This window comes from Astyanax mexicanus, chromosome 4 (genome assembly GCF_023375975.1).
Source record: "Astyanax mexicanus isolate ESR-SI-001 chromosome 4, AstMex3_surface, whole genome shotgun sequence".
Classification (NCBI taxonomy): Eukaryota; Metazoa; Chordata; class Actinopteri; order Characiformes; family Acestrorhamphidae; genus Astyanax; species Astyanax mexicanus.
In genome coordinates, this window is record NC_064411.1 from 28,957,501 (window position 1) to 28,985,465 (window position 27,965).

The window sequence follows — 27,965 nt, forward strand, 5'->3', positions numbered from 1 at the left end:
ACACACCCGGACACAGCCGAGAGCTGAGAGCGCTGGAGAAATGCCTGCAGGTAAGAGACTCAGCAGTCCTGATTATTTACTCTCCACCAGCAGGGTTTACTCACTCTCTCACTCTGTACACAGACTGACCTCCTGCCTCTCCACCCCTCTGCATGCTGGGAGGGTAACTGACTAGCTGTCATAGTTCCTTCTGTAAACACTGAGCTCAAACAAGTGGTTCCTAATCTTATGGCATCTTAAGACGTTTTAGCCTCATCTGACACCAGCAACACCAGCCCCAACTCACTTTCACCACTTAATAACACTGAATACAACAGAATCATAGCTTATCTAAGTGAAATGATCTCATTTCAAGTCAAAACATCTTATTTTTAGATGCTCTGATAAGATTATTTTGCTTAATTTATGTACTAATAATATTCTCATATATACGTCTCATTTTACATTTATTATCCTCTAGTTTTTGCATTGTATTTTGTGGGTAGACAGGATGACAATAGCTCCTCAAACATTTATTTACAAACTAAATGTATGGAAAGTTCTTTTTAAAGTGAATGGAGTGCAGGATTTAAATTAACCAAAAATGAGATCTCTATAATGCAGTTTATACTCATATAAAATATAAGCTATGAAATTTTACTATTAAAAAGATTTCAGGTCCGTATGGCAGTTAACAGTGTGTGGATAACTGGAATTCCCGTTTCTATGAGTAAAACAAAAATTATAACTCGTTATAGATATACAGTACCTTAATGTCATGGCAAATAAATTGGCCATTTACACAAAAAATACAGTACCTTATACAGACAAAAAGTAATCCAAACTATGAAGAAAAACATATGGAATTGTTTAGTAAACGAAAAAGTGTAAAACAAACCAGATATGCCAAATATGTTTTATATTTTACATTCTCCAAAGTAGCACCCTTTGCTTTGATGACAGCTTTGCGCATCTTAGCATCTCAGTCACCTGGAATTCAGGCTTTCAGTTAACAGCTGTGCTGAACTGATCAAGAGTTAATTACTTGAATTTCTTGCCTGTTAATGTGTTTGAGAGCATCAGTTGTAAAGTTGTGAAGAGGTAGAGTTACAGATATACAGTGAATAGCTCTTTTTGAGTGATGTTCTAATCCATATTATTGCAAGAACTATTCAACTAAGATCAGGCGAGACGAAAATGTCACGTAATTTGATATTATGCTTGAGTGCAGTTGCAAGGACTATCAAAAAAAACATGATACATGATATGATGAAACTGGCACTTATCAGGACTGCCCAAGGACAGGAAGAGCAAGAGTTTCCTCAGTTGTTTAGGATAAGTTCATTAGAGTTACCAGCCTCAGAAACCACAAATTAACAGCTCCCAGATAAGAGCACCTAAATACTTCACAGAGTATTTTGGTTTGTTTAAGACTTTTAAGGTTCTACATGAGTCCTTATGTTTTCCTTTTTACTGTATTTACAGTATTCATTTACTGTGTTGCTGAAATTTTATTAGTAAAAAAGTGTATTGCTGGTGTGTTTTTTTTTAGAATATGATATCCTGCCATATGCACTTGTTATTGTTGTTGTTACTGACAAGGCTGAGACCAAACAAGTGTTTTGTAATTTCATTTTCACACACAGTGAAATAAGTGAGAGTGACGCGCTTCCTGCTGCGCTACTGCTGTGGTTTTAAACTTGCTTGTCGCAGGACGGGTGGAAAAGTAGCTTACTCAGCAGAGTCTGTGGGTCATGCTCTTCCTCTGTGTCTGCAGTGGAGGAAGTTTGGGTGGGAATGGCTGTAGATTTCCAGTGTCTGGGAAGAATGATAATGAGTGTCAGAACCTGCAGCTTTTCTAGGGCTGGCTTCCATCTGTGTAGCTGTAATGCTTGTTTTCCTGCTTTTATTTTAAGGAGCAGTGTGAAGATTTTATTATTATTTGTGCTTCTGATACGTTTGCACTGTATTTTTTTTATCAAGCACGTTTTAATATCAGACGAAAAAAAAAAACAGAATAAATACAAAAAGCAGTTTATAAAGGATAATTTCGTTTGTCAATCAAGCTTTACTGATAACTGGCAATGAGTCTTTCACGTCTCTTTACAGAATTGTTTTAATTTAGACACATTGGAGGGTTTTCCAGCATAAACACCCGGTTTAAGATCATCCACAGCATCTCAATCAATCAGACTTTAACTAGGTCACTCCAAAACCTTCATTTAGTTTTTTTTTAAGCCGTTCAGAGGTGAACTTGTTTGTGTGCTTTGGTTCATTGTCCTGCTGCAGAACCCAAGTACTCCTGAGCTTGAGGTCACAAACAGATGGTCGGATATTCTCCTTCAGGATTTTCTGGTAAACAGCAAAGTTGTCCAGACCCTGAAGCAGCAAAGCAGCTACCATCACCATGTTTTACATTCAGTATGATGTTCTTTTTCTGAAATTATGTGTTAGTTTTACTCCAGATGTAACGGGAAACACACCTTCCAAAAAGCTCCACTTTTGTCCTCAGTCTAAAGAATATTTACCCAAAGTTCTGGAGATCATCAAGATGTTTGTTGGTAAATGTGAGATGGAATGTTGTGTTCTTTTTGGTCAGCAATGTTTTTTTTTATCTCAGATTCTCCCATAGAGACCATTTTCATCCAGTCTCTTTCTTATTATTGAATCATTAATTCTGACATTAACGGGGACAAGTGAGACCTGCAGTTCTTTAAATGTTGTTCTGGGTTCTTTTGTGACCTCCTGGATGAGTTGTTCATGCCCTTTTGGAGTCATTTCAGTAGGCCAAAAAAAAGAAATTTGTAAGGAAGCAAATACTTTGAGTTATTGATGGCAGGTTTGTGGGTTTGATACCCAGGTTTACCAAGCTGCCACTGTTGGGCCCTTGACCCTGGAGGCTGTCCACTGCCTTGGGCATGTACGGTCCACTGTCCACTGTCTTTGTGTGTGTGTGTGTGTGTTTGACTGCACAGATGGGTTAAAGGCAAAGTCAAAGTCCATCTGTGTCCAGCGCAAACTGGTTGTCTTTGTTTTTTGTCTTTTTGGATTGTAAAGATTCTTTCAGATATTTTCAGATTTATTATGATATGGGTTAATAAAGTCTTATAGTTTCTACAGAACTATAAGTACAGTGGCTTGCAAAAGTATTCATACCCCTTTGAACTTTTACACATTTTGTCCCCTTACAACCACAAACTTAAATGTTTTTTTTGTAAGATTTGAAGTGATAGACAAGCATGAAGTATTGCATAATTGTGAAGTGGAATGGAAATCTGAAAAGTGTGACGTGCGAGAGTATTCAGCCCAATCAGTACTTAGTAGAGCCACCATTCACTGCAACTACAACTGTAAGTGCTTTGGGGTTTGTCTCTACCAGCTTTACCCATTTAGAGACTGAGATTTCTGCCCCATTCTTCTTTATAAAGTCAGGTAGGATGGAGAGCGTCTGTTAACAGCAGTTTTCATGTTTTTCCACAAAAGTTCAACATGATTTAAGCCTGGGTCATTCTAACACATGAATATTATTTGATTTAAACCATTCCACTGTAGCTCTGGCTGTATGTTTAGGTTTAGGGTCATTGTCTTGCTGGAAGGTGAATCTCCTTCCCAGTCTCAAGTCTTTTGTTGCCTTCAACAGTTTTTTTTTTCAGGATTGCCCTGTATTTATCTCCAACCATCTTCCCATTAACTCTGACCAATTTCTTTGTCCCTGCTGAAGAAAATCATCCCCACAGCATGATGCTGACACCACCATGTTTCACAGTGGGGATAGTGTGTTCAGGATGATGAGCAGTGTTATTTTTCCTCCTCATATAGAACAGAACCACAGAACCTTCTTCCACATGTTTGCTGCCTGGCAGCAATTCATATGTTTCTTTTAACAATGGTTTTCTTCTTGACACTTTTCCATAAAGGCCGCATTTGTGGAGCGCATGACATATAGTGACTGATAGTTGTCCTGTATACAGATTCTCCCACCTGAGCTGCGGATTTCTGCAGCTCCTCCAGAGTGACCATGGGTCTCTGGGCTGCATCTCTGATCAGTGCTCTACTTGCTTAATCTGTCATTTTGGGTGAATGTCCATGACTTGGTAGGTTTGCAGATGTAGAATACTTTTTCTATTTTTGGATGATGGATTGTACAGTTTTTTTTTCTTGGGATACTCAAAGCAAGCTTGCAAAAAACCCTGTTTTAAACTTCTCCACAACTTTATCTCTGACCTGTCTGGTGAGTTTCTTGGTCTTTATGATGCTGTTTGTTCATTAGTATTCTCAAAAAAAAAACAGAACAGCTGTATTTATACTGAGACTAAATTAAAAACAGCTGCACTCTATTATGTAATTTTAAGTGACTTCTGAAGGCAGTTGATTGCACTGGATTTATTTCTGTTTTTTAAAATAAAATGAATACTAGGGGTGTGACGAGACACTAATATCACGAGACGAGACACGACACTGGGTTCACGAGAACGAGACGAGACGAGATTTAAAAATAAAATTTTAAAGAAAACGTCAAAAATGAAAAATGAAGTTTTGTTTGACAAAATCATATAACGCAAACTTAACAGACTGGTTTCTCTCACACATTGATTCTGTAAGAAATTGAAATAAAAATAAAAAATAAAAATAAAACTTTTCTAGGACTTATATGGTGCAAACAATAAGTGCAATCCTCAACCAGTCATATTACAGTTTTTCTCAATTGGTTTGGCTCATTTCTTGAAACTGAGATGACATTCCTATAACTATAAGGTAAATTGGCCAAACAGACTTGCAGTTCTTCACAACACTTCAGATAACCAGCAAAATGTCATATGTCTCCCAAAACGTTCATTCTTGCTTCAAAATGAAGTCCCTCTCCCATATAAATAGTAAGTACCATAAAAATGGCATAGATCCTTCTCAATTGCTTTGGCACATTTTCATTCATTTCGTCCTCCTGTCAAAATAAACCGGACGGTGCAGCACAACTACATGGATCCTTATCACTGCTCATATCGCTCCAAAAACAGTTTACCCATGCGTCAAAACTAATTTCCTTTCTCAAACAAATCAGTGCCCCCAAAATGCATTGTCCCTTTGGCATTGTGTAAGTACTGCAGGTCAAAATGCTTAGATGTTTTGTCTTTATGGCAGAGGTCTAGCTAAAGCCATACAATTTTCACACCACACACACTGCACTCATTCTGCTGAGAAAATTGCAATTATTTTTATTCACAAGTACATGTTTACACATTAGTGTAGGTAGGAAAGAAAAAAATACAAAGGAAAATGTATCAAATATACTATGTATACAAAATACAAAAACCTGCAAAAACAAAACAAAATACATTACAGTATGTAAAAAAACAGTCAAGCATCACAAATGCAGTACAGTAACAGTACAAGAGAACAACCATTACACTGAGAACCAACCAATTGGGATAGATCAACAAGATGCATTCTTTTGGAAAATGTACTAAATGTAGGATGATTGTGTTAAGTGTAGGCTACTTGTACATAACCATTTGCAAAGATGTACTAAGTGCTTGAGACATGTACAAAGCATTTGAAATGTGATGAAAGCAATGAGAAATGCCATTCTGTTATGAGAAACCGCAAGTTAGTTTGGGGATTTGTCCATGTTATTTTGAGAATGTCATCTCAGTTTCAAGAAATGAGCCAAACCAATTGAGAAAAACTGTAAGACTATGGTTTGTGTTTTTTCTCCTAAATTTTTTGTAATTTAAGTATGCATAACCATAACCAGTCATATTAAGACTATGCCTGAAGTGCAAACAGAGACAGAATTTTTTTAAAATACAGTACAGAGCTAAGGGATTAGAACAACTGTCTATGAAACAGTCAGGTGTAGGATTTACTTACAGTATTTACATATGGTTTGTGTCTTGTTGGTCACTCTGTTACTGTTTATTTTTTTCACTGGAGCCAAAATGCAGCCAGACACACAACTTAAAAGTAGCAGAAGCATCTTCTATGTCAGGGGTATTTAATTAGAGTTCAGTATGGTCCAGTTAGAGAAAATTTCGACAGGCCAATGTCCGGACCGATTGTTAACTTGTGTTATGATTAAGTGCCCTATCACGCTTTAGTCACGCCCAGCGCGCTTGGCCTGTCTTTAGTTTCCGCCCGTTCTCGTTTTTCCGCCCGTTCTCGGGCTCCCTATCTCCTTATAAAGGCATTTTTTCACGGTCGCGTCCCAATTCAACAGCCGGAGCAGCGGGACCGTGACGCTGACAACACGGGTTTGATCCCGCGTGAGGAGCGGTGTGTTTATTTATGTATTTTTTTCTTACCGCGTCTGCACAGATCTGATTGACTAAAGAGAGTGTTTTTTCTTTTTTTTCTTCCCGCGAGACAGGTTTAAGCCTGACGAGAAATATTGTCACGTTTTAATCTCGCGATATCTCGTGCCACGAGATCTTGTCACACCCCTAATGAATACTTTTGAATTGTCAATAAAACACATTTAAGTTTGTGGTTGAAAGGTAATAAAATGTGGAAAAGTTCAAGGGGTATGAATACTTTAGCAAGGCACTGTATATCTCCACAGACTGTCTTGACTTGCATAAACGGAACTTGTATTCTACACAAAAGGCTGCAGTGGCATGTTCCCAAGATAGTGATGTTATAAAACAGAAGCTGAGCTATGAACTTGAAGTGTGTTATGTAAAACCATTTTTACTGCAGCATATTACATCACTGTATGACTGTGCTGCCGTTCGTGTGAATATATTCTGTGTGATTCTACATTAAATGGGATAACAGACAGAAAATGCAGAAAAATAAAAAGGCAAAGATTTAATTGTGTTTCTTTTATAACCTAAATGAGCTGAATTTAAGCGTTCTGATCATGTCCACACGGATCCACACTGTCTGATTTACACTCTAAAAAGGGGAAGCATCCATTAAATGACTTCATGTTGTAACAAACTGTCAGACCAGGTTTATTCTGCTGAATTAAATATTTTGAATGGAACTGTGGTTCACTTCCCAAATGTTTAGCCTCCTTTTAAGGACTTCAGTTTCAGGCTTTTACACATTTATGCTTTTAATGGATGTCAATGCAGGCATATTCTATTGAATATTTGAGACCGGGCCAGTTTTAATCCTTTGTTATTACAATCCCAGTTCCAATAAAGTTAAGTAGCTGTGCAAAATGGGAATAAAAATGAAAAATACTGGATTCTGGTGGTCTTTGGGCCTGCAGGTAGTGCTGGATTAAAAAGACACTTTTTGGAATTGTTGGAATTGGAATTGAGATTGAGACTAGTGATTTGGGGCTATTACAAATCAAGGCTGGCGATGGATGATAATATAATCTCAAATTATGTCAGTAATTCAGTTGAAAATGTGAAACTCATATATTATATAGATGTATTAAACACAGAGTGATCTATTTTAAGTGTTTATTTCTTTTATTGTTGATTTATAATGACTTACAAACCCAAAAATCAGTGTTTTAGAACATCAGAATATTATATAAGACCAATTGGTACTTTTGGCAGTGTGGGCAGTGTGCCAAATCCTGCTGGAAAATGAAATCCGCATCTCCATAAAAGTTGAAGTGCTGTAAGATTTTCTGGGAAATTCTTACAGCACTTAGGACTTGATAAAACACAGTGGATCAACACCAGCAGATGATCAGCATGTCTCTCCAATACCATAACTGATCATCAGTAGATTTTACATTTCATTTGTAAATCAAGGGAGCAGAGTCTGGAGGAAGAGTGGAGAGACACACAGTCCAAACTGCTTGAGGTCTAGTGTAAAGTTTAAAAAAAGATTAAGCTGCAAAAGGTGATTTCTGTGTAGTCTGTAGTCTAATAAATATAATGAACAGTCAGAAGAATTGAGTATGGTATGATATCAGAGTAATATCTAGCAGGTAATCTATGTTTTGTGTGGTGTGGTGGGAGCTCTGAGGCCTGCTCCATTTCTTCCCTCTGTTTCAGAGACAGTTAAACTCCCACAGTGTTCATTCCCACCTCAACACCCTCTGCTGTAAAATGGATCTATTTTAAGCCAGTTTTATTAAACAGCACTTGCACGTTTTGCTTTAAAAGGAACAGTTCTTTCAGTATTAAGTACCAGTCAAAAGTTTAAACACTCTTTAGATTCAGTGTTTTTTTTTTCATTATTGTAAATTATTCTGCGTTGTGGATTAATACTATCCAACCTATAGAAACAATGAAAAACATACGATTTTTAAGCACCTCTTGCTTAGATGGAAGTTTTGCACATCTTGGCTGGATTTTCTCAGTCGTATTTATGAGGTAGAGTCACCTATAATGTTCAGCTTTCAGTTAACAGCTGTGCTGAACTCATCAAGAGTTAATTACTTGAATTTCTTGTCTCTTAATTTGTTTGAGAGCATCAGTTAAAGTAAAGTAGTGAAGAGGTAGAGTTACAGGTATACAGTGAAGAGTGAATATTTGAGTAATGTTCAAATCCATATTATACCACAGTTAGTTCCGACCCTGCAATGTGATTGGCTGAGAGGCGTTCTATGAGTGCCGTTATCAGCCAGTAATGCACTGTAACCGAAGCTCTCCATGTATTACTCCGCCACGTACAGGTAACCTAGCAACAATGCAGCGCTTACAAGCCAAACAGCACTGCTACAAACAGAGCAGCCATGAAACTTGCAAAGTTTTTGTTAACCAAACAGATCGTATTTTCTCGTCCTTTTTAACTCAAAATCTTTCAATCAAGAGTGATAATGGAACTGCGTTATAATTACAATAACAGACTCAAGGTTCGTGCTATAACGTGTCATATTGGCATTATAGCACAAACCTTGACTGTGTTATGTATTGTTCTTAATTATGGCAAAAACTACCAAAATAATTTAAGAAAAGAAAAGAAAATCAGTCAGTCTGAAACATTTTAAGTTTAACTTTGAAAATATCCTCAAGTTCAGTCGCAAAAAACATCAAAAACACTATGATGAAACTGGCACTCATCAGGACTGCCCCAGAGAAAGGAAGAGCAAGAGTTTCCTCTGTTGCACAGGATAAGTTCCTCAAAGAGCCTCAGAAAGCACAACAAGTTAACAAGAGCACCTTAATGCTTCTTAACAGAGTATATTTTTGGTTTGTTTAACACTTTTAAGTTACTACATGATTCTTTATGTGTTCTTTTATAATCTGGATCACTTCACTATTCATTTACGATGTAGAAAAAAATGATCTGGATACATTTCCAGATCTATGTTTGATTTTGTCTTGGTATTCAGTTGTTCGTCACTGTTTCTCAGTCCCAGTGTGCTCCGACACTCCTGACTCATCTTCCATAGGGTTTGATAATTAGCTGGAATGAGTCAGGAGTTCGGGAAAAGGGCAAACACACACATGTGCAAGCGGTGGATGAGCTTCCAGCAGAGGCACTGAGAGCCAATGGCCTGTGTGTGTGTTTTATTGTGTTCCTGTAATTTTTCTACAATCTGAGAGTATAGGTGTGTATTCGCTGACTGCGGTGAACAGTGTGAGCTTTGTGCCCTGCAGCAACACCAGCTTCTCTCCAGCTCTGTTCCTCTGCAGAGAGTGCAGAGCGAAGGCTACAGGATTTCATTACAAAATCAAAGTGCTTTTATACAAGCATTCATTATCAGAAATAGGAAACCAGTAGTGTACAATAGATTGTAAATATATGCTTACAGGGTTTCCTGCAGAAAATTGGTTAGTCAAGATGGTGTAGAGTTACGTTTGTTGTTAAGGTGGCCGCTAGGGGTGGGCAATATTATATCGTATACAATATATCGTGACACAGAAATATAATGATATTAAAAATCCATATCGTGATAATAGGGCTGTTCTGTCTTAAAAATAGTCTATTATTCACTGTAAAGCTTTAGTTTTATTTATTGTAGAATTGTTTTAGTTAGCAGTTTATATGCATGCACTAAATATTTTGCAATATTATTTGCTGCATTATATTATTTTATGCTATATTATTTATTTTGCCACATTATGATTATATTGTTATACTATTATACTATATTCCTGAAATGAATGAATTATTTTAGTTTTCCTATATCGCCAAGTATATCGTTATCGCAAAAATACCCTGAAATATCGTGATATTATTTTAGAGCCATATCGCCCACCCCTAGTGGCCGCACTAACTATAAAGAGCTGTGGCTGCTGAAAACTGTACTACATATTCTATACAGTGGTGTGAAAAATTCTGTTTTACGATATTTTTCCGATTATCAAACAAACTTCAATATCGGCCAAAGATAACCTGGTTAAATAAAAAAAACAAACAAACACTTTTTACGTATTTGCCCCAGAACCTTATAACTTGGTTTGCCACCCTTCAAGCTTAACTGATAAATGGCAACCGATAACTTAGGCTAGGCCACGCCAAAACCTTCATTTAGTTTTAGTTTTTAAGCTATTCATATGTGGACTTGTTTGTGTGTTTTGGGTCATTGTCCTGCTGCAGAACCCAAGTACACCTGAGCTTGAGGTCAAGAACAGATGGCCGGATATTCTCCTTCAGGATTGTCTGATAAACATCAGAATTCCTGCTTCCATCTGTTACAGCAAGCTGCCCAGGCACGATCCACATACCGATTCAAATTCTAGTCCACAATTTGCCCTGCCTAAAAAAAAAAAAAAAAACTTTTATAACTTTATATTTTTCTGTAGAAAGGCCGATAAGCGTGAGAGTGACTATAAGTAAAGCTAGCCTGTTGAGCGGTAAAAATATATCATTAATCAGTTTATTATTTAATTAGTTGTTTAGGCACCAGTAGAGGATTCGCGTTAAAGGGCAGCGTTACCAGGACACTAGCCAGCTGCAGCTAATTAAGCAATAAAACACGAAAGGGAGTGTGTTATCGCAAATAACATCACGGCTCGCCTTCGTTTCGTGCCTACGACCAAATCACAGCCGTGATGTTATTCACAATAACACACGCCCTCAAGTGTTCTATTGCTTTTATATTGTTTTTTTTGTTTTTACAAAATGAATCAAGAAAATAAAAGACCCTCAGAAAAATGTATAGTAAATGTGCTTTAATGTGGACTGTGCCTTCTGCCAAAAAGTAGTTTCACATCACGTAAACGTTTATCAGAAACTACAAAACGGCGTATGGTTTAACGTTATACGTTAGCTTGACATCAAAATTGTGAATTATGGGGGTTAGTAAACGTTTGGACCGTGAAACAACGCTGAAACTTTCCTCTCCTGCTCCGCAGAGACATCTTTATGTGAAAGCTGCGCGTTTCTGAGCATTTCTGCTAGGGGTGCAGGAAAAAAACGATTTGAGCTCGAATCGCGTTTCTGACATTGAATGATTCAGAATCAATTCTCATTTTCAAAAAATCGATTTTTTTTGCGGGTGTAGCTACTGTCACGCAGAGCTTTTTTTGAACTGTCGCGTGGAGCTTAGCTTTTTAACTGTCGCATGGAGCTCTTTAACTGTTAAAAAGCTCCGTGAAACAGTAGCTAAGTTCCGCAGTACAGTTAAAAACTCTGTGCGACAGTAGGTGAGTGTCGCGAGACAGCAGCAACAGGACAGGAAAAGTTTTTGCTCTTACTATTTTGCTCTCCCTATTAGGCTAAGAGGGGCGTGTAGTGTCGTGTTACGGTGTTTGTTGTTGCGCCGCTAAAGTATGGAGGATGAAGAAAAAGAAATCCAACCCATTTGAAAGAATCGGAAAAAAAATAGAATCGTGACGCCAAGAATCGATTCTGAATGGAATTGTGGGATTCCCAAAGATTCACAGCCCTAATTTCTGCCTGTTTGCTGATTGTTGTTGATTAGCTAGCCCGCAGGACTGTGGTTAGGTTAGTGTAGCTTTCTTTAGCTTAGCTTAGGCTAGCCTGGCTGGTTACTATTTTGGCTGTCAGACTGCGGCCGAGGCTTCCACAAAAGACCAGCCAGCGCTGTGGGCTGTGGGCAAGCTAATGCTAATGATGCTGCTGCTGCTGCTTTAGGTGATGATTCAAAAATCTCTTGTGTGTGTATATGTCGTTACTCAGCAATGCGTCCGCGGAGTGATACAGATTTAGTGAGAAGGTCGTGCCGTTATCACAAATATCAGCGCGGTGAGAACACCTCTCAACCAATCAGATTTTGAGGTCAGATCTAACTGTTGTACAACTGTCAGTAACTATGTGTAAACTAGTAATATTTAGCTGTTGATTTGTTTGTTAGTTTGTTTGGAGATATTTTAATCTGATATAAAATGCTGAAAATCTAAATAAGGATTGGAGATGCACTTGCAGCCGGGCCTGTAGATCCTGCACACACAGGTTGTTGAAGCTGCTATTCAAGCCCGTCTCATATTGGTCTCAGCATGGTTGACAACCAGACCAGTGTTTAATTCTAGCTGAGACATTTCTGGGAAACACTTGTTGTGTGTGGACAATGAAAAAAAAATTGCTGGGTTTTATGACCAAAATGTTATATAAGATTTCATGGTATATCATGGGGTTTTTCTTATTTTATTTTGTTTTATTTTTTGCTTGACTGGGCTTTATTATAGGTTTCTGACTTACTCTAATGTCAGGATTGCATATAATATAAAACACTGCGGCTTTAAATTAAGGCTTTGTTTACTTTGTCCCACAAAATTATACAATATATGAAGAAATCAGAATGGCTCTTGCTCATGAATATTCATACATATCGCCTCTGATTGGCTAATAGCACTGCGACACCAGCAAGATGGACAACAGTTAAAAACGTTTTAAAATAAAGACTAATAAAGACACTAATAATTTAGTGGATTTTAGCAGAAGGAGACCTTTAAAACCAAACCTTGATGACCTCAAAGCTGTTTGGTGATAATGTTCTGCAGCAAACAGAAGTTTTATTACATCAGGTGTAAATCTAACATAGTGTTCCACTGTTCACAGAGAGCAGCTATTAAACATTTTAGTGGATTCCCTGCTTTAACCCACATCCTGTAACTCTGAAAAAGCTTCTTAATGATCTGATCAGGTGAATCAGACGGAAGGGAAAGCAATGAATGTGTGTAGTGTAGGGTGGAGCCCAGAACAGGATTGAGAAACCTTTTGTGTACACACACACACACACACACAAAGAGCGAGAGAGCACTTTGTGTTTAAATAAATCTGGATCATCATAAGACTGTAAGATGAGTCCTTTATCCTTGAAATCAGAACAGCAGGGGAAGAGTGTGTGTTTGTGTGTGTGTGTGTGTGTGAGAGGGAGAGAGAGAGAGCGAGAGAGAGAGAGAGAGGAAGAATGGAAGAGAGAACAGCAGTGCATCTTATAAACATACCTGATCCACCATGGTAACAGGGTCAGCATTAAAAAAACATATAAAGATAAATATAAAGATTTAATAATTAAAAAATAAATAAATAGCGTGGAAATTAAACTTTTTGCAACCTTTCATTTATAATAGTTAATAGACCTGTCACAATAACCATTATTAGGACATTTAGAAATACAGTCCCCTCTAAAAGTTTTGGACCAGTAAGGTTCAATCCCTTTATTCCTTGACATTTTGACATTAAAAGATGAATATGAGACAAATTATCAACATTTCAGTTTTTATTTTTAGGTATTTACATCAGATCTGATTTACAGTTCTATTGCAGAAGATTCAGCACCTTCTGTCTGAACCCACCCATTTTTCTTGTGAGCAAAAGTATTGTAAACAGTTAAACTTAAAGTAAATACAAGTAAATAAGATTTATTTAGTTGCAAATCCTTCACTTGCATTAACTGCAGCATATCTGTGACCCACTGTCATCACTAATCTTCTGCATTCTTCTTCTGTGATGCTTTTTCAGGCTGCAGTGAGTTTTGGATCATTATCTTACTGCATGATGAAGGATTTCCTGATCAATTTCGTTTAATCTTTCTTTAAATTCACAGCTAAAATGTTTCTGTAGATTTCTGAGTTGATTAAACATCATTTAAGATTATTAAGCCCATCCCAGAATAAGCCATGCAAGCTTAAATCATGATACTACCTCCACTGCGTTTCACAGATGAGCTGGTATGTTTGAGATCATGAGCAGATCCTTTCTTTCTCCAAGCTTTAGTCTTTCCATCACACTGGTAAAGGTTCATCTTTGGTTCATTAGTCTATAATCAGTCCACAGGTTTTTCTCTAAACTTCTTGGTAAATTCCATCCTAATCTTCCTCTTCACCTCATTTATCGTGATTTTCATCTTCTGCTGAAGAGTCTGTACTTTTGTTCATGAAGTCTTTTTCCTGTGAACAGTGGATTGGGATTTCTTCACTGCTGCTCTCTGGATGTTGTTGCGGATGTCAATAACTGTTATTTTAGGGGTTTCTTTACATCAACTGCTGTGGTGTTTCTTGATCTATCTGTTCATCATCTGTTATTTAGTACACCAGTGACGACTTTCTTCTTCAGGACATTCCATACAGTTTTTATGGCTATAGACAATATTTGTGCTCTAATGGTTCTGATTCATTTTCCATTTTCTCTCAGCTTCACAGTTGCTATAAAAGCACAGTCTGCACAGATAAAACCCAAATCTGACCTAAATTAATGTATCAAGATACACCTGGGCAACAAAACACACTTGACAGTCACATGTTCCAATACTGTTGCTCGTAAGAAGAATGGGTGGTGCTGAATCTTTTGAACTGTGTATCAGATCTAGGAAATAGAAGCTGAAATGTTGATCTTTTCTCTCAAATTCATCTTTTAATGTCAAATTCAAATTCTAAACGTCACTGTTCCAATACTTTTGGAGGGGACTGTAATTGCAATAAAACATATTATTCTAATTTTCTAAGACCATTTTATGTCATGATATAATGACAATTTAATTCTATAGTAAAGCAACTGTACCCCTTTTTTAGGTCAACTATTAAGAATATATTATTAAGAATATTTGAACATTTAGAGAAAAAACTATTTGAATCAAGCATACATAAATAAATAAAATGCCCATATTGGGGAGAATATTTTGACAGCCGAAAAATATTCAATATTTATAACTATTCAATAGTTATAAATATTTAAAAGGACCAAGAGATGCACCCAGCATCTCTTGGTCCTTTTCCGGCATACAATAAATATATCAGCAAGCATTGGTTTGAAGGACTGGCCATATACTGTATAAAACAATGATTGTCTGTTACTAATATAATTCAGTCTCCATAACCCTTTACAATAGCTGTAGTGAGCTAAATTTATGACTGTATTTAAGTTGTACAGCTGAGGTTCCCTAATCTGTGTCTGGAACAGCGCTGCTGAAATAAATTCATAATTAGAATTGCACTACTGAGGTAAACTCGTATTGGGATGTGTCGCCTTTTAAAATGAGCTGCTTTGAATAAGAAATGAAATGTTCATGGCAATCATTTTAATTTGAAAATTTGTTTTTAATTCTGGAATAATGGATTCTGCAGCTGTAGCTATTTTTTGTCAGATAACCCATAGCTATAGTATTTTTTTTTTACTAATCAGAACTAAATTATCATTATCTAAATGTGAAAAGAAGGCAAAAAGAGTGTTGGAGGTGAGGTAAAGATTTCCTTTTCTCTGGTTCAGTTTTCTTTCTTCAGTGAATAGAACATAATTGGCAAGCAAGACCTGCTAGTATCTATTTTTTGTTTAAAATCGATCATATTGGATTTGTATGGATTAATTGTTATGAGAACTGAGCATCCTGCTTCTGTTTACTTCCCTCTGTAAGCTTCTATACGTACATCTATACATACTTCTATATATATATACGATTTACACGCCATTACTCACCATTATCCCATTATTAAAAAATGCATTTAAACAGTAATTTGATTAATCAAATTAATTCAATTAACCTCCCAGCACTATTTGCTATATGAGATATGTATTATAAGCTTTTAGATGATACAGAATTTATGATCTTCCTCTCTCTCTCTCTCTCTCTCTCTCTCTCTCTCTCTCTCTCTCTCTCTCTCTCTCTCTCTCTCTCTCTCTCTCTCTCTTTCTTTCTCTTCCTCGCTCTCTCCCTCTCAAACACTCACACACACACACACACACACACACACACACACACACACACACACACTGCACTTTGAGATGTTAATGTTTTTAGTTGTTAGGCGGTCTGAGCCTTCTTGCTTTGGAAGTTGTATTGCCTTTGGTTTTAGATGTGTGTGTGTGTGTGTGTGTGTGGGAGAGAGTGAAAGAGAGGGAGATAGAAAAAGAGAGTTTGATCTCAGCTCTGTTTAGTGTGTGTGTGTGTGTTTGATGTGTTCTCTGATTTGCGTTGATGTTCCTTCGTTTCCCTTTGGCGTCACTTCATTCATATTCCTTATAGAAAACTCGCTCTAAAGCTGAATTTGAAGCGTAAAAATAACATCAAAGCCACTTCCTGTGTGTATATGTAAGTGTGTGTGTGTGGGGTTGTGTGTGTGTGTGTGGGGAGGGCAGTGCACTTGTTGTAGAGGTGGAGACCCACCAAGACCCATCCAGAGAGAGCAAGGCCAATTGTGCTCTCTCAGGGCTCCGGCAGCTGATAGTAAGCTGCATAGCCGGGATTCGAATCGGAAATCTCTTGATCATATTGGCACACTGGACTATCTTTTTGGAACAAAAAAAGAGCCTATTTGTAGCACCTAAATAAAAAATAAAAAAACAGCATTACTTAAACTACTTAAATTTATAACTTTAATTCTTTTTACCTAAGCAATCTGCTGGATGCAGTTCAGGTTTTAAGAGTTCTTTTTTTTTTCTTTTAGAAAATATCAGCATTAGAATATCAATTACTATACTTTTATTCATATTAGTGGTGTCAATCACTTAAAAATGAATTAAAATTACATTACATTACATTACATTACATTACATTTATTAAATTCTAGTCTTCCTCTTCACCTCGTTAATTGTGTTTTTCTTCTTCTCCTAAGGCCTCTGTTCTTTTCTTTTGTTCATTAAGTATTTCTTCTGTGAACAGTAGATTGTGAGATCTTCACTCCTGCTCTCTGGAGGTTGTTGCTGATGTTACTAACAGTTATTTTAGGGTTTTTCCTGTTTATTATCTGTTATATAGTACACCAGTGACGACTTTCTTCTTCAGGAAATAACAAGCTGTTTTTCTGGCTATGAACAATATCTGTGCTCTAATGGTTCTGATCATAGACTGTGTATAGCTGGACAGAGCATGGTCTCTCAAAAGTGAAGCCACCACAGGTCGGGCGCCCCCTGCTGTTCGGTTTCAGAAAGCCGTGTAACCCCGCCCATCCCCATAGGTTTCAATGGCAAAACAGACAACTCTCAATCACGTTTTTTTCTAATATACTGTAATTCTACCTCCTTTATTTAAATGCAACAGCTAGTGTAACCTCTGCTTTTATTGTTAAATCCCCACAGAATTCGTTTTTAAAAACGTTATTCAGCTTTATTCAAAAAGGTGTGGTTATTGTAAAAGGGCTGGTTATTTTTTTTTACAGTCTCTGGTTCTGATTGATTTTGTTGCTTGTTTTACACCCACAGACAGCTCTCTGGACTTCATGTTGGTTACTCCACTAACTATAAATGCAGGAACTTTAAATGCAAAATTTTGGGGTGAATAGTTTGACAACTGGAAAATATATAATCTTTATTACTTAAATAATGAATTTTAAAGCAGCACAGCCAGAGTTGACCCATTGTATTCGTGCACCCAGCATCTCTTGGTCCTTTTCTTACATACAATAAATATATCAACAAGTGTAGAAAGAGAGAGAGAGAGAGAGAGAGAGAGAGAGAGGACCTAAGATTTCAACACAGCAACAGTTTGTTGACAATTTGAATGATCTGAGTTTCTGTGGTTCAGGGCGTGTCATCACATGTTTCTTTTTTTTTTTTTTTTGCATGCGTGCTCACTGTACAGATGAGTTTAAGGTGGAGGCCACATTCCGTCTCTATGACCAATGCAAGCATGATAAACTTGGACTGTACTTGCCTTGTCATCACTTGGTATTACGCACAGTGCCAATCTGTTTGTTGACCTGCTTCAGGCATTGCCCATACTCTACAGGCATTAGACAAGCAGTGTCTGGGTGTGTGCATTAATTTGTGTCTACAGACATTTGGACAGACACAGTGTATGTAGAAGTGTGGATTGTGTGCAGAAAGTGAGTGTGTGGGTGTGTGTTGAGACTCAAAAAGGGGTGTGGTAGAGAACAGGCCAGTGTCTCCTCCTGAGCTCAGCGTGTGATTGGCTGTTCCTACAGAGAGAGGAATACAGCAGGCATAAACCTGAGCTACAGACAGCCGTTACTCTCAGAAACACACTGTTAAATTAGCCGCACTCTACAAATCCAGCATGTTCATGATTGATTGTAAAATATATTAAGTGAATCTGATTGTAATTTTGTAATAATAATAATGTCAAATTTAAAGGGGACATCTTTTTTTTTTATACATCTTTTTACGCAAGTTTAAATGGGTCTATAATGGGGCAATAATACAAAACATTGTGTTTGTGAAGTACTTTGTATAAATTCACTCTCACTTAAAGAAATCTCGCCAGCTCTATTTTTAGCAGCCCCTTTCAGAAAGACCCGTTTAAGGGCCCTGTTACTTTTATGCAAATGAGCTGCTGCTGGCCACATCATGTATACAGTGAGCGCTCACTAGATATTAGTGTTTCAAAACAGGAACAAGCTAGGTCATGTTAAACTGTCATAAAAGCACAAAATTCATAATTTGAAAGTACAAACATCTCCCTCATCTGCTGGCTCTGCCACAGACAGTAGCTACAGATCCCTCCCTCAGACAAAGTCTGCTGGCTAATCCTGCTGTACACTGTCTGAGGTAAGGGGGGGTGGTGCCAGAGTAGTTCCATTAAGTTTTTTTTTTGTGACGTCAGAATAAGCGTGCAGGAAGTAAAGCACTTTGTCTCATTCGTCATCTCTTGAATTACCTGTTTTCTCTTGTTACTAATTTGCATTTTTTTTTATCACAAAGTATTGCTACTCCTAATACAGTGACTAACAGTGCTGTGAAAATATATTTGTCCCTTATAGATTTAGTTTAATTTTGCATCATACTTAAAACTTTTAGATTAGCAAGCACATTTTAATATCCGACAAATATTAAAGTATAAACCCTTTGTGAAAAAGTGTTCACCCCTGCAGATTAGTTTTAATTCAGCCACATTGGAGTGTTTTTGAGCATAAACTGCCTGTTTGAGATGCTGTGGCATGATCTTAATCAATTGAGACCTGCAGTTCTTTAGATTAGGGGTGGGCGATATGACTCTAAAATAAAATTGCAATATTTAATGTTTTTTCTGTCATAACGATACTTTTAGCAATATGAAAAAACACTGAATAATTTTTTTTTGTATTTTTAGTGTACGATCCCCTTTTTCTCCTGACTTCCATGTGTAACATTACACTTATGGAGTTTCCTTTTGCTTAGTCGTAGTAACAAAAACTACGACTTGTCTTCTGCTTTTTATAAATAATTCATCCACTAGAAAACATTTGAATTAATTTTAAATGTAATTTTTTTCATGTCATTTTCTCCCCAATTTAAAAGACCAATTATGCAACCCACTCATTATGACACCCCTAGCGCTAGTATTTATCATTATCACTAGTTCGGATACATCAGCTCACAGACGCCTTGTGCTGGTTGACATCATCCTTTAAAGATGTGGGGGAGAGAGAGCGCCTCTACCTACCTACCTACCGAGAAAGAGAGCAAGACCAATTGTGCTCTCTCGGGGCTCTGGCAGCTGATGGCTGAAGCTACATGAACAGGATTCGAACCAGCGATCTCCCAAGCATAGTGGCAGTGCTTTAGACTGCTGGACCACTCGGAGCCCCTCAATATACTTTTATTATTACACGTGTTACAAATATTGCTAAAAAACATTTTTAAAAAACAGTTTTATTGTACCATAGTGTCCAGAGCTGTGTTGTGCAGAAGTGGCATTTGGCTCCAGCTGTGCTTTAGGAGCTTTAGGCTGATATGTGAGTTTTCATGCTTCAGCAGGAAGGACGTTTGGGGGTTGTATCTGGGAGGTATTTTTTCATTGTAACAGTGATGCTGGCGCTGCTGGCCTGCGTTCTTCTGTATACTGTATCTGTGCATTAAACAGCGTGACTCCAGCATTCCCAGCAAAGAGAGGAGAGAGAGAGAGAGAGAGAGACGGACAGATGAACAGACAAGCAGACAGACAGAGAGAGAGAGAGAGAGAGAGAGAGGGTAAAGAAGACTGAGGACCTGCAAGGTCAGAGAGAGGAGGAGAGGTGTGTGTGCGTGTGGGGGCGGGGCCGAGTTTGAGAGGGAGAGAAGGGCCAATGGACACATGCAGTTATGGACTCTGAAAGCTCTGATGCTGGTAAGGCTACTCTCATTGCCTGGGTTTGTGGATATATGTGTATGTGTGTGTTTTATTAATATGCTTATTGAAATTGCTGTATTAATCGCTAGTGTACGCTAGTACGTGTTTCTGTTTTTCTGGCCACTGTAGTTCAGAAAGTATTTAATTAAGTAAAGCTGTTCTTTGTTAAATTGGATTGAATTAAACGAGATTGGGAGCAGATTATTGACGAGACAGATAGCGGTACGATCACAGAACACGTACTGTCCGTTTATTCGCATTATTATTATATTTAATATTATTATTATTATTTGCATATATAATGTGCTAGATTTCACGCAGCTACTAGCTCCAGCTGCTAGCTCTCCAGCAGATGGTATAATTTAAATGGCTGTTTACCTCCAGATGTTCCTGATTGGTGGATTAGCTTGTCACTCTTAAGCCAGAGCTTGTGGTTGGCAGGTAGAGTCTGTCACTCAAACATGTTAATTGCAGCCGCTTAGCAGAAAGGCACAGTCCTTCACAGGCTGGGTGTGTGTAATGTGATTGGTTGGCGAGTTGTCGGGTCACTGTCGGAGCATGTGACCGGCTGGTAATGCAGTTAAATGCTGTTTTGCTTCATCATCAGAAGACATTTGCCCTTACGTAACATTTACCTTTGTCCGCACACACATACACACAGCTCTAGAAAAAAAATAAGAGATCACTTTAAAATGATGAGTTTCTTTGATTTTACCAAATTGATATGTAATCAAGAGGAAGATGGAAGATCACAAGCCATCAAACCAAACTGAACGGCTTGACTTTTTGCACCAGGAGTAAAGGCATAAAGTTATCCAAAAGCAGTGTGTAAGACTGGTGGAGGAGAACATGCCAAGATGCATAAAACCAGGGTTATTCCACCAAATATTAATTATTTCTGAACTCTTAAAATTTTATAAATATGAACTTGTTTTCTTTGCATTATTTGAGGTCTGAATGCTCTGCCTCTTTTTTGTTATTTCAGCCCATTCTCATTTTCTGCAAATAAATGCTCTAAATGACAATATTTTTATTTGGAGGTATATTTTACTCCAACATATACCTATAAATAGCTGATTCAGAAACTGAAGTGGTCTCTTAGTTTTTTTTTCCAGAGCTGTACACACACACACACACACGCAATACTGATGGCACTGTTTAATAACAGTATTTAAAAACATTACACTATATTTACACATTACATCTGTCATTGGAATTATGCACAGATCACTCAAAGTACTTTCAGAGGTGGTTATAGATGGACTTTGACCACATTAAATACAGTTATAAAGTCATAAGTAGTGGGGCTTCAAAATGAGATTGATTATGCCAGTATTGACCAATATAAAAAGAAAAACATAGAAGCATAAGTTCTACAACCCAAAAACACCTGCGATTTACTTAAAGCAACAGTCAAAATTTGCCCTACTCTCAGCACAATGCATTTACCTCAACACTGCTATTCTAGCCATAAATCTATCTCAGTAGTGTTTTTCTAATCTTAAATTTGGAACACTGCTACTCTAATCATAAATTTACTTCAACAGTGTTACTCAAACTGTAAATGTAAATGTAGCCAGTTAAGTGACTTGTGAGTTAAAATGGACTTAAACCTGCAGTTGATCAGCTCCCTACTGGCTCTCTCCCACACTCCCTGCATTATATACAGCAGTGCTCCAACAGGCAGCACAATCGCTAAACACAATAAATCATACTAGGAATGACTCATAATATTAACTGTTGCTAAAAATAAAGTGATTTTACTTCAGTATTAATTAGCAGCACATCTAATGTAAAATGTAGTGCAGTTTTTATTTATGCAAACACAAATATCAGATTAGATCAAATCGGTATGAAACAGTATGAAGCATTAATAGAGTCAGATCGTATCGGGTGCAGAATAACCTGTTTCGGATATCCCTAATATTTATTAACTACATTCTCTCAAGATTCAGCTCATAAACAGATATCCTGACATTTTCCTTCAGTATTTGGTGGTATAATTAAAAAATCGCTGTTCTAATTCAGTGATTGCAAGCTAGTTTCCAGCAGGCCCAGATGCAGCAAAACAGACTCAAAACATGATACTACCACCACCATGTTTTACAGATAGGTTAAGGTCTTTATGCTGGAATGCAGTGACTATTACTTTCTCCTTTGTTTGTACCATGATATTTAAAAAAAAAAAACTTGTGTTTTGAAGATCACACTTTGGTGGACTCTTTTTTTTTTTTTTTAAATAAAGATTAGATTAGACCAGATCAGTATGAATCTCCGCATTTAGATACTCTGATTGGATCTGGTCCAAAATCACCTGATTGGGAAATCCCTTTTATTTGTTACTACTAAAAATTTCTAAAATTAGAATCAGGTTAAATGGAGTAAAGCAAAATCAGATATTAACTGCATTTGAATAAAAAGTTAAACATGTTAAGGAAGGTTTCTTTGTTTCTGTTATGAACTCACTGGTCTAACTGGTGTCTGGAACATGTCCTCCATCCTGGAAAGAATTTGTTTATGTGCAAGTGTTCATAGATAACACAAACAGTGCTCACACACACACACACACACACACACATACTGTGAGGAATGGCCTTTAACTCTAGAAGCTGGTGGTTCATTATTGTTTTGTGTTTAAATTGATGATAATATTAAAACAACATGAGCTCTGCAAAAATAACCACGAAAAACAGGGATGTCCTCATCAATTTTTTTGTCCACTGTCCACAATCTGATCTAGTGCTTTAATGCAGACTGTCTACTGATACTGATCAGATCTAATCTTTGTGTTTTTCTAGAAAGCTTACAGTGGTGCTTGGACGTCTGTTGAGTCTTTAAAAAATGTTCTACATGTCTGCATAAATAAATCTAAAATCATCAGATTTTCACAGTAACCCTAAAACCCGATCCGGATGGGATTATTTTCTCAGGGGGACATCTGTGAAAAATGTTTCACACTTCTGCTCAGTGATAAAACTACTGCATCTGGACTGCAATTGAAAAAACAGGAGGACCAGTGAGTTTTTTTTGGCTTTCTTGGTCACATGACATCACGTTCAGTAGCTCCTCCATTTCCACTCGCTGTTGTGTTCATGTGTATCTCCGTGGAAATGCACATCCGATGTGTAATTACGGTGCGTAACAGTGTACAAATAGCGATTTTATTAAACACAGGAGACGAAACGGGCGGGACTAAAATTACCGGAGGATCACGAAGTTCAGTGAAAAACAGTAGATAATTCAGACTTCTTCAGAGGACGTCTGAGAAAAACACATACATAGTCATTCTGGATGGGAATAAAATCATAAAGGGTCCTCCATAAAAGATAGATAAAAATACCCCAGAACCCCCTAAAAACGAATAGCGTCCGGATAGGGCTTAAGAATACTAATCAAACAAATGAGACCAAAATATTATGCTTGGGAATTTATTTATGAAGAAAAATTATCTAAAAATGTAAACCTTTGTGCTGTATTACTGTACTGTATTTTGCTGCAAATGATAAATTGAACATAATTTATAATCAGAGTACAAATTGATTGGCATCATTTTGTGAGTTTCAGACAAATATAGAATATATTCTATCATATATTTCAACTTTAAAATAAAATAATAAATATATTGTTAAAATCTCATCTCATTTTTATCTAGTGAACCCAATATCTTGTCTCATCTCATCTTGTGAGTTTAGTGTCTCGTCACACCCCTACCACCATGTTTTACAGATTGGATAGGGTTTGTGTGTTGGAATGCAGTGACTGCGGCTTTCTCCTTTGTTTGTACCATGACCTGCTTCCACAGACACATTGTGAAGATCAAGCTTTGATAGATGATTGTTCTTTAAATACAGCTCACACCTAGTTGTCATCCCATTGATTGAAAACATGATAATGAAACCTTCTGAGTTTAATTATCTCTTAATTCTTAAGATTCATATACTTTTACCATTCACAAATATGTATTACTGGATAAAAGTCTATAAATGTTTTTAGCAGCAGAGAAAAGCATGAAGTGCTGTAAGATGCACTGACTTTAGACTTGATAATAAAACACAGTGGATCAACACCAGCAGATGATTAGCATGTCTCTCCAAACCGTCACTGATCATCAGTAAATTTTACATTTTATTTGTAAATCAAGGGATCAGAGTCTGGAGGAAGAGTGGAGAGACACACAGTCCAAACTGCTCAAGGTCTAGTGTGAAGTTTCTACAATCAGTGATGGTTTGGAGAGACATGTTTTCTGCTGGTGTTGGGGAAAAAAGGGGAATCCAGGACTCCTAGAAGAGAGAGAGAGACAAAAAATCAACATGTGAGAAATGGTGTTGAAGAGAAAGATAAAGATAAAGAAGGAGAGAGCTCAACTCCACAGAGCTTAAATACTCTTGGTAATTGCTTTCAATTGCCACCAATTAAGACTAACAGCACACTAACCTCCAATGGCCCAACCTCCGGGGCAAACCATCCATTCCCAAAAGTGGTGGTAATAGGGAGGCCTGCGGGTTGTTACAGTAGTCATTGAAATATCAATAATGGCATATCGTTCTGGCCGAGGTGCAGCAAAATAGGCCAAAACCGCGATACTGCCACCACCATGCTTCACAGATGGGATAAGGTTTATAACATATGCTGTATATTTGTCCCAATTTCTTTTAATGTACATCAGGATGTCCATAGATCCTTAAAAACCATTAAAATGTCTTAAAAAATGTATTAAAATCTAACTAAGTATATTTAGTTTTATTGTAAGTTTATTACTAGGAATGAACAATATGTTTTAGGTCAAATTTATTCAGAAATTCTATAAAATATAATTTTTTTATGCACCACTGTACAGAAACCATAGCTATAGTTTATAGTTCTGAATAAACACAGCTCATTAGTTTGAGCTCCAGATGGTAGATTGTCAGCGTGCTCCACCCCAGTGATGTGTAGAGAGTGTAACTGAAGACAGGTGGTGCGCACCAGCACTGACGTGGCCAGGGCTGGGGAATGCTTTCTGCCTGATTGGCCTGTAATTACAGGTGCTGGCAGGTGAGGCGGTGACGTGATTGGCCAGCCGGGCTGTCAGTCAGGGCTGGGTGGAGAAGGAAGAGGGCGGGGCTCTGCTCAGGTGCGCCGGCACTTGCCTCTCCACCTCACTCTGCACTCTGGCAGGGTCAGCGTTTGGATAGGGGGGAAAGGTCGGCGTGCGGTGTCTGCTGTTTTTAGTGGGAAAGGTCAGAGGTCACCATGAGGAGGTACAGGCAGGTGCCGCGCTCGGAGGCAGACGGAACCTTCCGGTACAGACGCAGCAGACAGAGGACCTCCATCCTCAACTCACTGGGTATACAGGAGTGTGTGTGTGTGTGTGTGTCACTGTGATGACTGTGCTGACTGTGCTGTTGTCATCATTGTTGTTTTTGTGTGTGTGTGTGTGTGTGTGCGCACATTTTCCTAGACAGCAGCAGGGAATACTCTACGTATATATTTTATTTAATTATTTAATCATTTATTTAATTTGTTTGTGTCAGTTTAATAGTCAGTAGGGCTGGGTAATATGGCCTTAACATAATCTAACCATATTTTATTGTATTTCTATGATAATATTTAGGTGACATGACAAAACACTTATATATATATATATATATATATATATATATTCATAAGCAGCATCACTTTCCAATAAAAAAACAAGTTCTTATATATATTTTTTTACTATATAATTTGGAGACAAACACTGTCCCTTACACAGTGTCAAATTTTCTTAATAAATAGAACAATAGAAATTTTCCAAAATGACCTGAAATAAATTCGTTTTACATTGACTTCCATGGAAAGTTTTATATTGAAGTTTTTTTTAATTTTCCTTTGTAAAGTTCCTATTTTGGAGATACTTGTTTTTCATTGGACATAACGTATTTTGTAACTTACCAAGATTGCAAACCAGATTTCTTTTAATATAATTATAATAAAATGAATGTAAAAACAATTTTAAATGGTCACAAAATAATTTAACATACAAAATAGGTATATATAAAATTACAAAAATACTCTTAAAGCTTTACAGTAAATAAAACTACTATAAAATGCATTTTTTTAAGACTCAATATTCTTATTACAATGATTTTCTTTTCATTTTTTGTCATTTTTATGTCAAAATCATGACAATATTATAGTGTTTAATGCTAAAAATAGTAACTAATCAATTGCTATGATCCTAAACTATATAATTTTTCTACTGTGGTAGACCTATCCAGAGTATTATTGCAATAATTTGGCTGATTAACTGAAATATGCTTATGATTGTGCTTAAATTGCATTTTTTGGCTAATGTATTCATTCTATAGTTATATGTGCTGGGTTTTTATTCAGTATTTTTAAAATGTAGTCTGTGTTCCATCAAGGCCAGATGCAGCAAAACAGGCCCAAACTACGATACTACCACCACCATGTTTCACAGATGGGATAGGGTTTATAACATATGCTGTACATTTGTCCCAATTTCTCCTAATGCAGATCTTTAAAAAGTCTTAAATTCTTAAATTATTTTATCTTTCTTTTTTTATTTGATTTAATTGATTTGATTTAAGTTTATTATTAATAATTTGGAAAATGGATAATTTGGCCATATTATAATATCTATTGATTTCAAGTTTTTTTTGCAATGATGAAAATTATATTATTGCTAATGTGACTAAACATTTTCAAGAATATTAATTTTAAGAAAATACTACTGCTTATTTGGGATACTTATACATTTGTCCCAATTTATCCTAATGTACACCAAGGTGTCCATGCATCCTAAATCTTAAGTCTTAAATCAGATTCCCAAAGTAATTAAAATAGATAGTATATAGATAAATTTATTTTTCATGTATCATATTTTGCAGCTTCCAGATTTTGCATGCAAGCTATACTGTTTTACTGACCAACAGCATTATTAAAGACCTTGAAGGGAGCTCAGAAGAGCATTCTTTAGCTAAACTACAGCTGCTTGCTTTTAGCTAGCTGTGACGCTACTGCAAATATGGGGTGTAAATTGTGGTTATCTAAAGTCCAGATCAATTCTAACTGGGCATTATAAACTGGTGCTCCATACAACATACCAGCATTAGCAACAGAAGCACCAGCATCAGACCTCTCTGCTGTCTGCACACTGTTGCAAAACCCCAGTCTGATAACGCTGACGAAAGAGTAGGAGAAATATTTCGAGCAGTGTTTTCTGATCCTGAGATTTCTCATACCTTCACTTGCGATAAAGATAAAACAGCATACAGTTCCTCGCCAGTTTCCGATTGGCTCCTTCTGAACATCACTAAACTTCTCATTAAGGATGTAAAATCGAAGCCCAGATAGGTGGATTGTAGTTTACAGGCCTTGGGAGCTTAAAGTATTGTATTTTACGCACTATAAGATCATGATTATCACTATCACTTTCAATGAACGTCTATTTTCTGGTCTTTTTCAATACATAAGGCGCACTGGATTATAAGGTGCATTTTAGGTGGTGGTGGGGGTTAGCTAACTAAGTTAAGTAAAGCTAAGCTAAGTAAACAAAACATTTTCTTTTAAAGTCAAATGAGCGCTGTATGTTAATCTTCACAGATTTGTTCCCTGAAAACTGTTTATTTGGGTGAGTAAAGCGCTTCCGTTTATCTACAGTAAGCTTCCCAAATTTCTTCCCAAAATTCCCAAATTTCTTCAG

The 27,965-nt window shown here is 37.0% G+C and overlaps 1 protein-coding gene across 5 annotated transcripts in view; it reads left to right on the forward strand.

The window, feature by feature from the left end:
• The window catches only part of efr3a (EFR3 homolog A (S. cerevisiae)), a 110,930-nt gene that overhangs the window by 468 nt on the left and 82,497 nt on the right, over nt 1-27,965 (forward strand). For 2 of the 5 annotated variants that reach the window (XM_022679258.2, XM_022679257.2), the window contains one exon: nt 1-50. This exon is cut by the window's left edge. In XM_022679258.2, coding sequence (XP_022534979.2) covers nt 41-50 — 10 coding nt within the window. In that variant the 5' untranslated portion in view covers nt 1-40. Of the gene's footprint in view, nt 51-25,386; nt 25,605-27,965 lie in introns of those variants that run through there. The other 3 variants (XM_022679254.2, XM_022679255.2, XM_022679256.2) reach the window with 2 other exon arrangements.